Raw genomic sequence first — 15,339 nt, forward strand, 5'->3', positions numbered from 1 at the left:
AGATAGGATAACCTGCAATTACTTTATTATCATCTAATGCATAAAACTGAAATTATTTATGGCCAGAAACAGACTTTCAACTTTCACTTGGTAAAGGCAATATTTTATTCAGCCCAGACAAAAACACTTGTAATAATCTTGCTTAAAGTAGTCCATTCAGATTAAGCCAAAATTATCCCAGAAATTTTTTTTTTAAGATTTTATTTATTTGAGAGAGAGAGAATGAGGGATAGAGAGCACGAGAGGGAAGAGGGTCAGAGGGAGAAGCAGACTCCCTGCTGAGCAGGGAGCCCGATGTGGGACTCAATCCCCGGACTGCAGGATCATGACCTGAGCCGAAGACAGTCGCTTAACCAACTGAGCCACCCAGGCGCCCCATCCCAGAGAATTAATATTGAAAACAGGCTGGGGGTTGTCTGAACTGTGATAACCCCCAAAATGAGAGGATAAACATTCTTCTTGCTAAGATTTCTTTGGAAAACCCCTGTGCTGCTCCAAGGAAGATAAAACAAAGGTAAATAGCGTGTGCAACCAATATCTTGCTTAATAGAGTGATTTATTTTCTGGCCTACTAACCACTGACAGGAGCACATCTGTCTTTTCCCAGTTGCTCTGGGTTTGTTCATCCCTCTGAGCCTGAATTCGGAGAGCAAGCAGTGGAGTGCAGAAAGAGTTTAAGACCTCTATAGATGGATGTGTGGCATCCATCACATTGCAACTGAATTATGGCTTGAGTTTAAGGTAAACTACTCAATCGCCTTGTGCCTCGGTTTCCCCGTCTACAGAACGGGGATTGCTGAAGGGGTTAAATAAGATCATACAGATCTTGGAACAGTGCCTGGCATATAGCAAACCCTCAACATATGTGAGTTACCATTATATGTCAAGAGTTCCCCTCAGCGTCCCAGCTGCCCTTTCTAAATATTAGCACGATAAATAGAAATGGCATCAGAACGTGAGGGGGCAGAGGCCACGTGATCCCTCCACGAAAGCCACTTGCAGGGGCCTCCAGAGAGTTAGCAATAAGCCGGGAAAAGGAAAGGTAGGCGCGTCGGTGGCCCGCGCGATTTCCCGCCGCGCCCGCGTCCCGGGCGGCGGGCGGGCTCCGGGGGCGCCCGGGCCACGGCGGCGGCGGCGGCGGCGGCGGCGGCGGCGCGAGCGGCGCCTCCGGGCCGGTGAATCATCCCGGCAGACACCGAGAGCCGTGGCAGCAGAGAGCAGCGCTGGAAAATGGCTGAAGCGGGCACGGGCTTTCTGGAGCAGCTCAAGTCCTGCATAGTTTGGTCTTGGACTTATCTCTGGACCGTGTGGTTCTTCATCGTGCTCTTCCTGGTCTACATTCTGCGGGTGCCCTTGAAAATCAACGACAACTTGAGCACAGGTAAGGCCGGGGCCGCCGGGCCCGCGGCGCTCACCCCTCCCCCGCCCCGGAAAGTTAGTGCAACTCGCGCGGGGCCGCGGCTGGCGGGGGCGGGAAGCCGGGCGCGCGCTCGGGGACGCGCCGGGCCTGCGCACCCGACGTCCGCGGCCACCTGCCGGGGACCGGGCTCCTCAGGTAGCGGGGCCAGGCTGCGGGGTCGCCGGGCCCATGTGGGGGCGGCCGGCGGCCCTCCCCGCCCTGCGGCCCCGCGGCCCCGCGACACCGCGGAGGTGGAGCCGCGCCGCGCACACGGTGCGAGGCGCGCCCGGCAGGCGGCGACTGCACCGCGGCCCGATGGGGCCGCCCTGCTGGGGGCCGGTCGGCGGGCGACGGAGGAGGACGGGCGTCGGGAGCGAGGGAGTTCTGGCGGACGCCCCCTCGGGTGTCGGCGCGCGGACCCCGAGGTTCTCCTCAGAGTTAGACCGTGCCCTTCCTCACACCCTGTGGGCCGAGGGTGCCGAACATCCGAAGTGTAGTCGGACCGGGCGTCTCTCCCCGGCCGGCGCCACTCCGCCGGCTGAGGGCGCCTCGGTGGGAGGGCTGCCCAGGGGTGCCCGGCGCCGAAGCCCCCCAGCCGGAGCCGAGGCCGGACCAGGGGGCCGGGACTGTCCGGGCTGCGCCCTCGGGGGCCCGGATTGGAGCCCCCGCGGCTGAGCGGGGAGCGGGTCGCTCTGATTTCCATGGGCAGAGGGATACCTCGCTGGGGTGTGGATGACGTGTCGGGTTACCAAACGGAATGTCAAAGGCACGAAAGGAGAGACGGGAAATCGAATTCGTGATGGTTTTAAAGGCTCTCTACCCTTCTCTCTGTCCTCTCCTCGCCCGCCTTGGGCTCCGGTGACTAGCCTTGTCCGGAATCCTTCATAAAGCTCCACAGGCTAAGAAGTGAGTCCCTCATGTCTCATACGGTCCTAAGTGCGGAAGGTAATTGGCACAGGATCTTAATAAACTGGCAGCTAGCCGACCGCCGAATCATTAAAAAACAACCACAAAGAAAATCCACACCAACAGTAACACTCCAGAGACAATTCAGAAACACAAAGTATATTTTGAAGCAAGGGTTACAGCCCTTCTTTGAAGTCTGGAAGTAGCTGTGGGACTCAAGTTACAGAGTTTAAAAAAATTTTTTTAAAAATATTTTTTAGTTTCACAGTACTTTGGAAAATCCTTACAGTCCCGAATATGTATGTAATGTATTATATTCCACCTAGTGTGTGATTTATATAGTCTGGGGGTCCAGATCTGGCAATGCATTTTCCTGTGTGGTGTTAACTGCACTAAACTAATTTTTAGAACACTTGAGATGATTTACTCATTTTGTTAGATACTTGTGCCTTTAAATTCTAAACCTCAGGCATCTTCATTACTCTTAACTTGAACTCCTGTTCATATTTACATTTGTTTCTTAGTGTCCCTGGGAGACAGATAGGATTCTGCACCCTAGAATCATCTTGCCATTTTAATAGGTGTTGCTCAGCCCTTGGATTTATTCATCTCAAAGACTGTGGCTTTCTGGCTGTTTTTCTTTCAGAGTGGCTGATTGTCACAGTACTATCTTCTTGGTTTAGGCAAATGTATCTCCAAGATACCTCTAGTCCCAAAGCCCTGTGATTTTAAGAAGTTATTTGAATAGATGTGGTAAGGGAATCCTATATTTATTGATAAACGGGTTTGATTTTTTTCTCCCTAAAAATTTATTGTAGGATTTTTAAAAGTGTGAATGTTTCTCATTTAATACACATTTAAAATTTGTATTTTGGAATACATATTTGTACACCACATTTTTAAAAAGTAGGTTAAATAATCATCTGTGTGTGTATATGTGTGCATGTGCCCGTAAGTGCAACTTACCAATGCTCTGTGCAGAACAGGCAAGAAGCAAAAGACCTACTGGGAAACTATGTAGTTTTTAAGGAAGAGGATACTGTAGTTAGATCTTCTCGGAGCAGCTTTAAATCTGGCACACCTCACAAATCCCTTTGTTAATTTGTATAGGATTGTTGCTCATCGGGGCTTATAAGAGGTAGAAAATACCAAGATGTACAGCCCATTAGGGCTGGATCTCATCAGGTGTAGAATGGAGGGAGCCTGAGGCTATTTGCCCTAGTGATTCTGGGCTTCTGTTTTCAGTGTGGTTTTATGCATATTTTAGTCATAAAGGAAGGTAAAAGGAGAAGCGTATAGAGACAACTACCTCTTTGCTATTTTTTGTGAGAAGATGGGGGAAATGGGGACATTGGACCCTCCCATGGTGAAACTTGTCCTTCCAGGGTCATCTAAGTGGATTCTAATGGGACTAATACTTGCTGTTCCTAAGCCCTGTGGCGCTTGCTCTTCCTGTGGCAGTGAAGGCGAGTGTCCCTGGAAAGGTCACAGAGTCTAGAGCTGCTTTTAAGGAGCTGCGGGTAGCACAGGTCTCCTTCCTCAGCGAAGGTGAGGACACTGGCACGGAGAGGCTGATTGGTGAGGCAGCCAGGAGCCCAGGGCTTCCCGGAACACAGGCCCAACTCAGAACTTTGTAAGATTGTGGAATCTGCTAAAAATGTTCCAGAGTTGTTTTGGGTATCTGCTTGACATGTTCTTCTCAGTAGATTGATTACCTGTGACAACGTTCATATTTCTAACCTCATTTGATCTATTTTTTTTGGTAAATGTGTTTCATTCGATTTGCTTTTTTAAAAAAAATTTCTTGAATGTCTCCTATGCATAGGATGTCGTGGCAGGTGTTATGATGGGAAAGATATACAAGTTTGTAAAACTCAGGCTAAATTAGGGTTTATCACATGAGAACAACTTCTCATAATGCAAAGTGGAGCAGGGCAAGGCAGTTGGAGCTTCTCTTGAACTGAACGTTGAGGATGAAGAGAATTCCATGGTTCTGAGTGGGGGATGCAGACAAAGTCACAAAAATTGGAAGTACTGGTCAGATTCAGAGAACTATGAATCATGGGGAATTTAAAACAATAAAAGAAAAGGACTTTAATGAACAAGGATACCTTTGCTGCTCATGTGTCATGTATAGTTTTCCAAGTAAAAATACCTTTAAGGGTCTTTTTATGGTTGTTGTACTTTCCCACTGCTACCATCTGGGTTTATTTGACCTTCACTGCATTGAGCCTGTACCATTTAAGGATAAAGTTCAGAGTATTCTATTAGACCACATAGGGAAAATGTCACATAAGCAACCAGTTCTTGCAATGAAAAATGAATTTTAAGAAAGCCCAGGGAAAAAATAAACATATTAGAAATAGCGCCCACTGGTTAGCTTTGATAATTGATTTTTTGATCTCTGCCCTTGAGTTGGTTGGGAGAATGTTAAAATAGTTTTATTATTTACTGAAAATAGAGTGAACTTTTAACATGATTTTTATTTATTGATTTTATATTTTTATTTTTTAAGATTTTATTTATTTATTTGAGAGAGAGAGAATGAGAGATAGAGAGCATGAGAGGGAAGAGGGTCAGAGGGAGAAGCAGACTCCCTGCCGAGTGGGGACCCCGATGTGGGACTCAATCCCGGGACTCCAGGATCATGACCTGAGCCGAAGGCAGTTGCTTAACCAACTGAGCCACCCAGGCGCCCCTTGATTTATTTTTTAAAAAGATTTTATTTATTTACTTGAAAGAGAGCTAGAGAGAGAGAGTACAGAGGGAGAGGGAGAAGCAGACTCCCTGTTGAACAGGAAGCCTGATGTGGGGCTTGATACCAGGACCCTGAGATCATGACCTGAGCCCAAGGCATATGCTTAACCGACTGAGCCCCTGAGGCACCCCTGAACATGATTTTTTAAAAACCCCAAATTATGTTATTGTTTATTAGTTTTCAAGTGAGTTAGTATCCCAAAATAATGCTTTTCCAAAAGGGCGGAACATTAATTGTGGATAGAAGCAGTCATGCAGGATATTATTCAAGAAAAACAGTAGAACAGATTAGTCTTTAAAAATTTTTACAACTTACTTTATACTGTAGTGTTGATAGCACTTTCTCATCTGCTCTGTGTTCTGAGATTTTGGATGCTGAATTTAAAACACTGCATGTTAACACCTTCTCTTAAAATGTGCACCTTTGCAACTATTGCACCGAGCAGCTTAAGTGATTTTCCATTTCTTTCTTTTTTTTTTTTTTAAGATTTTATTTATTTATTTGAGAGAGAGAGAATGAGAGATAGAGAGCACGAGAGGGAAGAGGGTCAGAGGGAGAAGCAGACTCCCTGCTGAGCAGGGAGCCCGACGTGGGACTCCATCCCGGGACTCCAGGATCATGGCCTGAGCCGAAGGCAGTCGCCCAACCAACTGAGCCACCCAGGCGCCCCAGTGATTTTCCATTTCTTTTTCTGTTTCCTGAAAAGCAAGTTTTCAGAGATCTTTGAAATCCTATTTAATTCCTTTTAGAAAACAAATGTTATAGTCTGACCTAGGCTTAGGTTTGTTTATATTATAAAACTTTTTTGTGTTAATTATGATGGTAAAATGCAGATGCAAAACTCGTATTACTGAACTGAGATGATATGTAAGTTATCATTTAGGTGTAGGTCAGTTCTGAGTATTTTCATATTGGAAATAGTTGCTCTAAATTTAATTAACACTCTGTATTTCTTGTCTCAAGGGCCTGGTTGCAATTTACATAGGTCTTTTGCTCCTGCTGTGCCTGTTGTCTAAAATGTTCTTCCCGTCTTGGGGCGCCTGAGTGGCTCAGTCGTTAAGCATCTGTCTTTGGCTCAGGTCATGGTCCCAGGGTCCTGGGATCGAGCCCCGCATCGGGCTCCATCCCAGGGTCCTGGGATCGAGCCCCGCATCGGGCTCCCTGCTCGGTGGGAAGCCTGCTTCTCCCTCTCACACTTCTGCTTGTGTTCCTTTCTCTCACTGTCTCTCTCTCTGTCAAATAAATAAATAAAAATCTTAAAAATCTTAAAAAAAACACAACAAAACCTTCTGGTTAAATAAATAAATAAATAAATAAATAAATAAATAAATAAAATGTTCTTCCCATCTTTAAATCCTACCCATCCTTCAAGGACCGGCTTGCCTGCCTGCTGATCCTTTCAGCTGAAAGTGCTGTTTCCTCCACTTTTCAGAGTGCATTATCTGAGAGGCATGTTGGCAGATTTTACCTTGCATGAATTATTGTTGCGACTCTAGTTCTTTGTTTTCCAGTTTAATTTCTTGCACATAATAGTAGTTCCTTACCATTCGCTGGATGAATGAATCTCCAAGTTGGGGTGTACCCAGTGAGTTAGGATTGGAACAATGAAATTGATCAAACACATTAGTGGGTATGTGCCTTAAATTTTCAGCTTTAGATCGAGGTTGGAGGCTGACACAAAAACTTAAATTCTGTAATGGGTCATATGCATGTAATTCATGGTGTTCCAGTTTATGAGCACATAAAAGGACAATTTTCTAATTGATGTCAGCTTTGAGTTTAGGATATATCCCAGACTTTTTAGTTGCCCTTACTTATTTTTGGAGACTTTTCTCTCAGCCATGAATGAAGCAATGTAAATGATACTTTTTTCCTAGGTCCTCAGTTTCTGTACATGTACAGTGATAGTTTTATATTCTTGAAGATTCTAGCTCTAGGATTCTGTTTCAGTGTCTTAGGATAAATTTCACTGAGTGCAGAGTGTAGAAACAAGCAAATAGGTGGACTTAATATATGTGAATATGTATACTTAGTGAATACATTTTTTCCAGTTTGGACTCTAATTCCTACTGAATACAACTTCAGATGCTATGTGACTTCCTTCAATGGCTTTCCATCTCACTGAAAGTAAAATCCAGATATAGTCCTCTGGCATTCAGAGTTTGATGATCTGACCCATTCCTTCTCTTCTACCATTCTTTCTTGAGGTTATTTACCTTCCAAGGCATGTTATGATTCTTTCTTTCTTATTCTTTTTTTTTTAAGATTTATTTATTATTTATTTTGAGAGAGTGAGAATGAGAGAGAGAGTACATGAGAGGGGGGAGGGTCAGAGGGAGAAGCAGACTCCCTGCTGAGCAGGGAGCCTGATGTGGGACTCGATCCCAGGACCCTGGGATCATGACCTGAGCTGAAGGCAGATGCCCAACCATCTGAGCCACCCAGGCGCCCAGGCGCCCTTTCTTTCTTATTCTTAAAGATTTATTTATTTGAGAGAGAGAGAAAGAGAGTGCACAGATTTGCATGGGGTTGGGGTGGGCAGGGGATGGGAGGAGCAGAGGGAAAGGGAGTGAGTGAATCTGGACCAGATTCCCTGCTAAGCCTGGAGCCCCTGGGGGCTCATCTCACGACCCTGAGATCATGACCTGGGTCGAAATCAAGAGTTGGATGCTCAACCAACTGAGCCACTGAAGCGCCCCTGTTCTTTCTTATTCTTAAATATACTTTGTTTGGGGCGCCTGGGTGGCTCAGTCGTTAAGTGTCTGCCTTCGGCTCAGGTCATGATCCCAGGGTCCCGGGATTGGGGTCCGCATCGGGCTCCCTGCTTGGCTAAAAAAAAAAAAAAAAAAAAAAAAAAAAAAAAAAAATTATATATATATCTTGCTTGTTCCTGCCTTATGGCTTTACCAGCTGTGCCCTCCACCCAGAATGCTTTCTTACTTGATTTTTGCACAGTAGTCTTACTAGTCACCTCTCTGCTTAAATTCACTTCTTTTGAGAGGTTTTCCCTGATGACCCAATCTAAAATGACTATCCAGTTACTGTAATATCACCAGATTTGAATTCTCTGCATAGCATTTAGCACTGTTTGATATGGTTCTTGTTTGTTTATTTATTTATGCATACTCATAGTTGTACCCCATGTACTGTAAGCCCCATGGGAGTAGAGGTCTTGTTTTGTCTTATTGTGTATCTCCAGGATCTTGAACAGTGACTGTTTGGGCCTAGTGCTTAGTATGTCTTTGTTGAAGGAATGAAAAACTCTGTCAGTTGGTTGTGGTGACTTGGCAGTAACACTCTTCTTTAGGAAATGATTTTGGAATTTCTCATGTAGTCATTTCTTATGAGATTGAGAATTGTGTTCACTGACTTTAAGATATAAAGACTACCCTGAAATGTATACTGCTGTTTCAAAATATTTATATGTTTTGATCCTTTCTTTAGGGGTAGAATATAAGGAAGGCTGGCCTTCTGGTTCATATTGTAAAGTAAATTTAATATAAAGGATGTTAAGAGTAAAAAATTGATCACATTTTTGTGTAATATAACCTGAAACTTCAAACGTAGGATTTGCAGAGTTAGGTATCTCATATTACCTGTAAGGAAGGAGCTTGAGAGTCTACTAACATGGAAAAAGTTCTCATATATAGGGAAGGACATGATAGTAGAAGAAAGATGTGGTTGACAAGTTTTCACAGCACTCTTGTCAGGCATTATGAAACTTAACACACAGAAGTATAATTTGAGTGATTAGAAATACTTAAGCACAGTTTTCAGTTCATATATTTGCATATTCCCTCCACTAACGATAGAAGCATTTCTAAGTTTATATGAGAAGCCAGAGTGAAAATAGTTTTAGCATTTAAGAAATTTGCTTTATTGCCAATTTTATTGTAATGTTTCCTTCTCCATAAAGTACTGCATGTCTGCTGAAGGGAAGAAACACCAGCCATGATGAGGTGCAAGGAGCATTGACTTTAGGAGATTTGAGTTCAAACCTCAGTTTGCCATCTGCTGGGTAGTGTTGGACAGATTACTTTGGACGACTCTTTTCTCATTTATAAGATGAGGACAATAATCTCCATTTCTTAGACTTATTTTGAACTCTAAATGAAATAACGTCTAGCACTGAGCCCTGAGCATTGCACATAAATGATATTAGCAACCATATATTGTATCCCTAGTTGTCTCGTCCATTTCACTGACTCCGAACTGTGTTCATTCATTAGTTAGTTCATTCATCCGCTGGTTTGTTTATTCATTCATTTGGCGAGGAGAGGCAGGCGCCTGGAGATTGAAGTTGTATTGTTCCTGTCAGTTAATGATTTGGAGCTACAATCTCATGTCAGCTATGTTCCTCTCAGTTTCTGCACTTGCTTTCTGTGCTGAAAAATTACCATCCTGTAAGATAGTGTCTTGTTCTCTAATGCTTCCAGGTATACTTCGCTCCCTATGAGCAAGGGCCATGCCTGGTAAAGTCACATCTTAAAAACAAGATTGAATGTAAATCTGCTGATCTGAACTAGGAAGGGATGAGGAATCAACCCATAATGGGTTCTTATGTGAGCCTGGCCCTGTGTTGTGTGCTTTATCATTGGTCGGTAGGCTCCCTGGGCTTGTCCATGGAAGCCTGTGTATGTCCCACATTAACAGCTATGTGGCTCATACTCTCTTTGTACATGTGGAATGAAAATTGTCAAGACAAAATGATGACAGTTGTGATACTAGTCCGATTAAAGGAAACAATACAGGTGAACACATTTAAAAAATGTATTTTGATGGGAAAACAGCCTAATTTATGAATGAGGATGAGAACTTGGTAGAGACCTTTGGATGGGATTGCTTCCTTAGTATACTCAGAAGAGCTTGAGAGCAAGGGTTATGACCTTTTCATCTTTGTATTTCCATCATTTGGTCATCACTGAGTGAAAAGGTAAATGTGTGAGTAGTTTTAAGGCTTTCCAAGATTAATGGCACTACTGATGCTTTTCTTATCTCACTTCACCACCTAATGTTTTTCTTTCCCTTGGTTCAGAGGGCTCTTGCTAATACTTACCATTCAAGGCTGGGCTTATTATTTGGCTCATAACTGAAACTCAGAGAGATAGAAGGATTCTTCTGAGGTAACTGGGGCAAAAGCTCAAAGACAAGAGAGGAAAAAGAGTGTTCTTGTGATTCAGAGGAGGTGTTTGCCCAAGTTAGAACTAATGGAAAAAGTCAGAGCTGGAAAACACTGAGGGGAAGAAGAGATAGTGTGGTGTAAGTGTGACTAGTCTGATGGGTCAGGACACTCAGTGATTGTCTAAATATGGGGGCTGAAATGGCATTGACAGAAAGTGTGGAACTGGACAAATAGCACAACTTAACGAGTGTTTATACTTGCTAAATAGACCATAGTAGGCACAACTCTGAACATTCATTGCTGTGGTTGAGATCAGTTGCCTTTGACTTACCAGCCTGGTTATAGAATTGGTTCCTTGACTGGAATGCAACTTCGTATGAGATGGTAAATTGAATGAGAAGGTGCTTTGTAGCCTGTAAACTGCTGTTTAAATCCAAGGCATTACTGTAGGTTGTTTCTCTAGAAGTTTGTATTCTATAGGCTTTCACAGTGAAATGACAGATTAAAATGTATAATGGGATCTCAGTTATTCTGGAGAGTCTTCCTAAAGAATATCTAATAAGAGTTGCACTAAGCAGGGTAATGGCTTATTGGATTTTTTTTTTTTTTTTTTTTTAAAGTAGGGGCTTCTTCAACACAGGTTGAACTCACAACCCTGAGATCAAGCCCGGAGCTGAGATCAAAGATTCAGACACTCAACTGAATGAGCCACCCAGGCACCCTTTATTGGATTGTTTTTAACCACACAGTAGTGAATGTCTGTTTGTTGTAAATATGAAACAAAATCTAGCATGCTTATTGTATTTGAGATGTCATTGTAAAGATATCTATAAAGGGTTTTTACTTTCCCAGAAGAGAGAGAATATGTAATGAAATTCATTTTTAATGTTACAGTGGCTCATGTGTTACTGTTACTAGTCATTCAAATATAGCAGGCATTCTTGCACTACCTACTGTGCTAAAATAAGAAACTGACAGGCTCAGTTAGCTCCAGCAGTATTTCATATTAGCTGTGGCTGTGGCCAGAGGAGTCACTGTTTAAGTCCAGTTACTAAATCTCTCAGCAAAATAAGGCAACATTTATCTGAGAAAGCATTTTTTTCCTCTCTGAATTTTAGGAAACTGAAAGTGTGCTAGCTATGAGCATACCTTGTGGAGAACCCTAACTTTGTTTCTTAATTTTTTTAAAAAGATTCTAGAGGGAGAGAGAGCACACAAGCAGGCAGAACAGCAGGCAGAGGGAGAAGCAGGCTCTCCACTGAGCAGGGAGCCTGATGTGGGACTCGATCCCAGGACCCTGTGATCCTGACCTGAGCTGAAGGCAGACGCTTAACCAACTGAGCCACCCAGGTGCCCGTTTCTTAAATTAACTTACAAATCTAATAAAGGATCTGGGTTAAGGTCGGTGTTTTTGAAAATTTGAGCTAGCCTGTAGAGGACTTTGAAGGAATCTCTTAGGTCACTGAGCAAGGACTGTTTTTTTTTTTGTTATTGTTGTTTTATATAAAAAAGCTTAACAATTTAAAATGACACAAATAGTTGAAACACTCTGAGGCGTAAAAATCTTAAAAAAAGAAGTGGCTCGGGGCACCTGGGTGGCTCAGTCCTTAAGCGTCTGCCTTCGGCTCAGGTCATGATCCCAGGGTCCTGGGATCGAGCCCCACATCGGGCTCTCTGCTCAGCGTGAAGCCTGCTTCTCCCTCTCCCACTCCCCCTGCTTGTGTTCCCTCTCTCGCTGTGTCTATCTCTGTCAAATAAATAAATAAAATCTTAAAAAAAAAAAAAGTGGCTCTTCAGGCAGTTTGGATCTGGATTTATGTGTGACCTACAGTTAGAGGATTTTTTGTTTTGTTATGAAGTCAATTTCAATACTATTATAAAGTGTTATTTGATTAGCTATAGGTAATAGAATGCTTTTGGTTCTTCCCTATGTTAAGCTTTCCCAATTTCTAGTCTCTTTTTCTTGGGAATGAGAGAATGAAATTTACTTTTTTATCAAATTGATCTTTTTCATTTATTTGATAGGTACTGTTTATCAAGTATTACTAATAGAACTAATAAAATAATGCTCTTGGGTGTTTATTACACTCACTTGACTCAATTGGTGTCCTTTCCAGGATATGCATTTATATTCCTATAGTGTCACATATTAAGAACTGGTGTGATCTGGTTTTGTACTTTTCCCTCCATCTTTGCTGGAGAAGGAGGGGAATTCCTATCTTCTATCACTGATATCTTTTATTTAAAATGAAAACAAAACAAATTATACTTTTCTCAGTTCAGGCTTAGAGTACTTGACGTTATGGTTTAGAAAGACAAGTTTTTCTTAGTTTATTTGGCTCTTTTAGCAAAGAGAATGTTCTAAATTGCACCCTTACATTTGAGAGATGAAGTGTGAGAGGTTAAATTATAATTTTTAAATATTAGAAAGTTGCTTCTCAATTATTTTTTTCTAAACTGGAAGTTATATATGCATTATCATTAGTCAGTAAAAGTTTGAAAATGTATTATAAAAAATCTTATAGCAAATTTAATCTGTTAGAGAAAGTCATTATCCTAAGAATAAACTTTTTTTCTGTACATTATTTGAACAATCATATTTTTAGAGGGAAAGTACAGAAGCAATGACAATTAAGTTTGAACAAAGATATGCAGACATTAGTTAGTTTTGTTAATAAAAGTATTCCTAAAAATGTTTGGTTTTTACAAACAGTTTTGTTTTGTTTTTGCTTACCTACAGAAAGTAATGTAACAATTTCTGGTAGATTTTAAAGGACAGTTAAAGGAACTGTAATTCTTAAAAATGAACATTTTTAGTTTTAACCATGAGAATGTATGTGACTAAGAAAGTTTTAAGTAAGATACTTAAAAAAGACAACATGTTACTATTCAAATGGGAGGGAGTCTAAATTCAAAAGCTTGCATCAAAGCTTCCAGCTGTGAAGAGAGAACAGACTTATTATTGCTCAGTCCAAAGGGAAAACTTAAATGATATTAGTAAGTGTAGTGATTAGCAGGCTGGGACTAGCCAGGGAAATAGAGTTGTGTAACAGTGGGCATAGGTAAGGGCTTTTCCTTAATGTGTCTTGAACATTATGGCCACCCATTGTTTCATGTCTAGCTTATTACTCTGTAGGAATAAACATGACTTAGAAGTAGAATATAAAGGCCTTTTTAATACGTACTCTTCTGTTTAGAATACCTGCGAAAACTAAAGAAGATATAAAAATATTTAGACATTAAGACAGTATTTTATTCATGGATTACACTCCTTTGTTACAGTCATTTATTATCTCAATACAACATTCTATTTCATTAAAAATATGCTATTGATATGTGAATTCTATTAATACTTATCTTTATAGGAATCTCTTTTTGTCATTGACTAGTCAACCAGAAGATTGAAAAGTGGAGTGGGTATGGAGGAATGGAAATATGACCAAGACATGGTCCCTTTCTTCAAGGTCCTTGGTGCAGAGAGGGAAAGAGAATCAGGCATACAATCAACTCTAATCCAAAGTAAAATGTGTAGAGCACAAAGGAGCAAATAAACACCAAACAGAAAGGGATGAGAAAGCTTGAAATTCATGGTGGCATTACTGAGTTGGACCTTGCTCTAGGAACCCCTAGGCCAATGGAACTCCATTAACAAAGGAATGTCTTACCATTTGGTGCCTTCAGAACACTGCAAGTATGGCTGAAGAGGGGATGAAAAAGGAAGAGTGAGAATCCGCTGGGGTTAAATTGGAGTTCATTGTGAGGAATTAAAATGGAAAAAGTTCTAATTATGATGTATTTTACCCATATAGAAAAGGGTAGGAAATAATAGGGTGACCCACAGCCCATATTTAAACATTATTTATGTCAATATTTTGCCATAAGTATTCATATTGGTTTTTATTTTATAGAACACTTTTAGATTTATAATAAAAATTATGGTGTTAGGGGCGCCTGGGTGGCTCAGTTGTTAAGCGTCTGCCTTTGGCTCAGGTCATGATCCCAGAGTCCTGGGATCAAGTCCCACATCGGGCTCCCTGCTCGGCAGGAAGCCTGCTTCTCCCTCTCCCACTGCCCCTGCTGTGTTCCCTCTCTTGCTGTCTCTCTCTCTCAAATAAATAAAATCTTTAAAAAAAAAATTTCAATGTTAGTATAGAGTTCCCATATGCCTCACACCCAGTTTTTCCTAGTATTAATATCTTACATTGGTATGGTACATTTGTAACAATTAATGAATAATATTGGTAATTGAAGTCCATAGTTTATTCAGATTTCCTTAGTTTTTACTGAATGTCCTTTTATGGTCCAGGATTCCATCCAGGATACCATACTACTTAGCAGTCATGTCTCTTCAGACTCCTCTTGGCTGTGACAGTTTTTCATACTATTCTTGTTTTTGATGACCTTGACAGTTTTGAGGAGTACTGGTTAGGTATTTTGTAGACTGTCTGTTAGTTGGAATTTGTTTAGTATTTTTCTCATGATCTTTCTATAATTATGGGTTTTGGGGAGGAAGACCACAGAGGTAAAGTGCCATGTTTATCACATATCAAGTGTTCATACTATCAGTTTACTTATCACTGTTGATGTTGACCTTGATCACCTGGCTGAGGTAGTGTTTGTCAACTTCCATACTGTAAAGTGCCCCCCCAATACTGTAGTCTTAGAATGGAAGTCACTTTGCATAGCCCACAAAAGATTGAAGAGTTTTGCTTCCCCTTGTGGAAATGAACAAGGCCCACCCAAATGAGAACAAGTAAAGGCTATTTATTCAGAGCTTGCTATAGCCACCATCACTTGCTTTTGGCAGGGACTCAAAGGCAAGCAGAGAAGTAGGAAAGCTTTGCTGTAGAAAAAGGGAAGGCTGCCAGTAGGCCCTGACTGGAGCCTGTTGGCACAGAGAGGCTGGGGCTAACTAGAAGCAGAACATCCTACACTGTTGGTTTAGGAGAGCATATTTGGCTTTTCAAGGTTGATCCTAGATTAGAAGTGGGGACAAAAATTAGAGAAACTATCACTAACTGGCCAAGTCCTGACTGTTTGGCTGATGACTACAGAAGTTGTGGTTTGGCTTTCAGGACTGGTGTTGCAGCTTCTGGATCAGAGTTACATTTTCATATGTGGTCTGGCCATTGCCTGTTTCTATATTCAATCTCT

The 15,339-nt window shown here is 41.8% G+C and overlaps 1 protein-coding gene across 4 annotated transcripts in view; it reads left to right on the plus strand.

The window, feature by feature from the left end:
* Window positions 1–1,181: 1,181 nt before the first annotated feature.
* ST7 (suppression of tumorigenicity 7) overlaps window positions 1,182–15,339 on the plus strand; it is a 235,114-nt gene continuing 220,956 nt past the window's right edge. For all 4 annotated transcript variants that reach the window (XM_088018268.1, XM_028104976.2, XM_028104977.2 and 1 more), the window contains exon 1: window positions 1,182–1,381. In XM_088018268.1, coding sequence (XP_087874394.1) covers window positions 1,231–1,381 — 151 coding nt within the window. In that variant the 5' untranslated portion in view covers window positions 1,182–1,230. The remainder of the gene's footprint in view (window positions 1,382–15,339) is intronic.

This window comes from Eumetopias jubatus, unplaced genomic scaffold, assembly GCF_037043125.1.
Source record: "Eumetopias jubatus isolate StellerSeaLion01/CBP00866 unplaced genomic scaffold, mEumJub1_p1.0 scaffold_14, whole genome shotgun sequence".
NCBI classification, from domain to species: domain Eukaryota; kingdom Metazoa; phylum Chordata; class Mammalia; order Carnivora; family Otariidae; genus Eumetopias; species Eumetopias jubatus.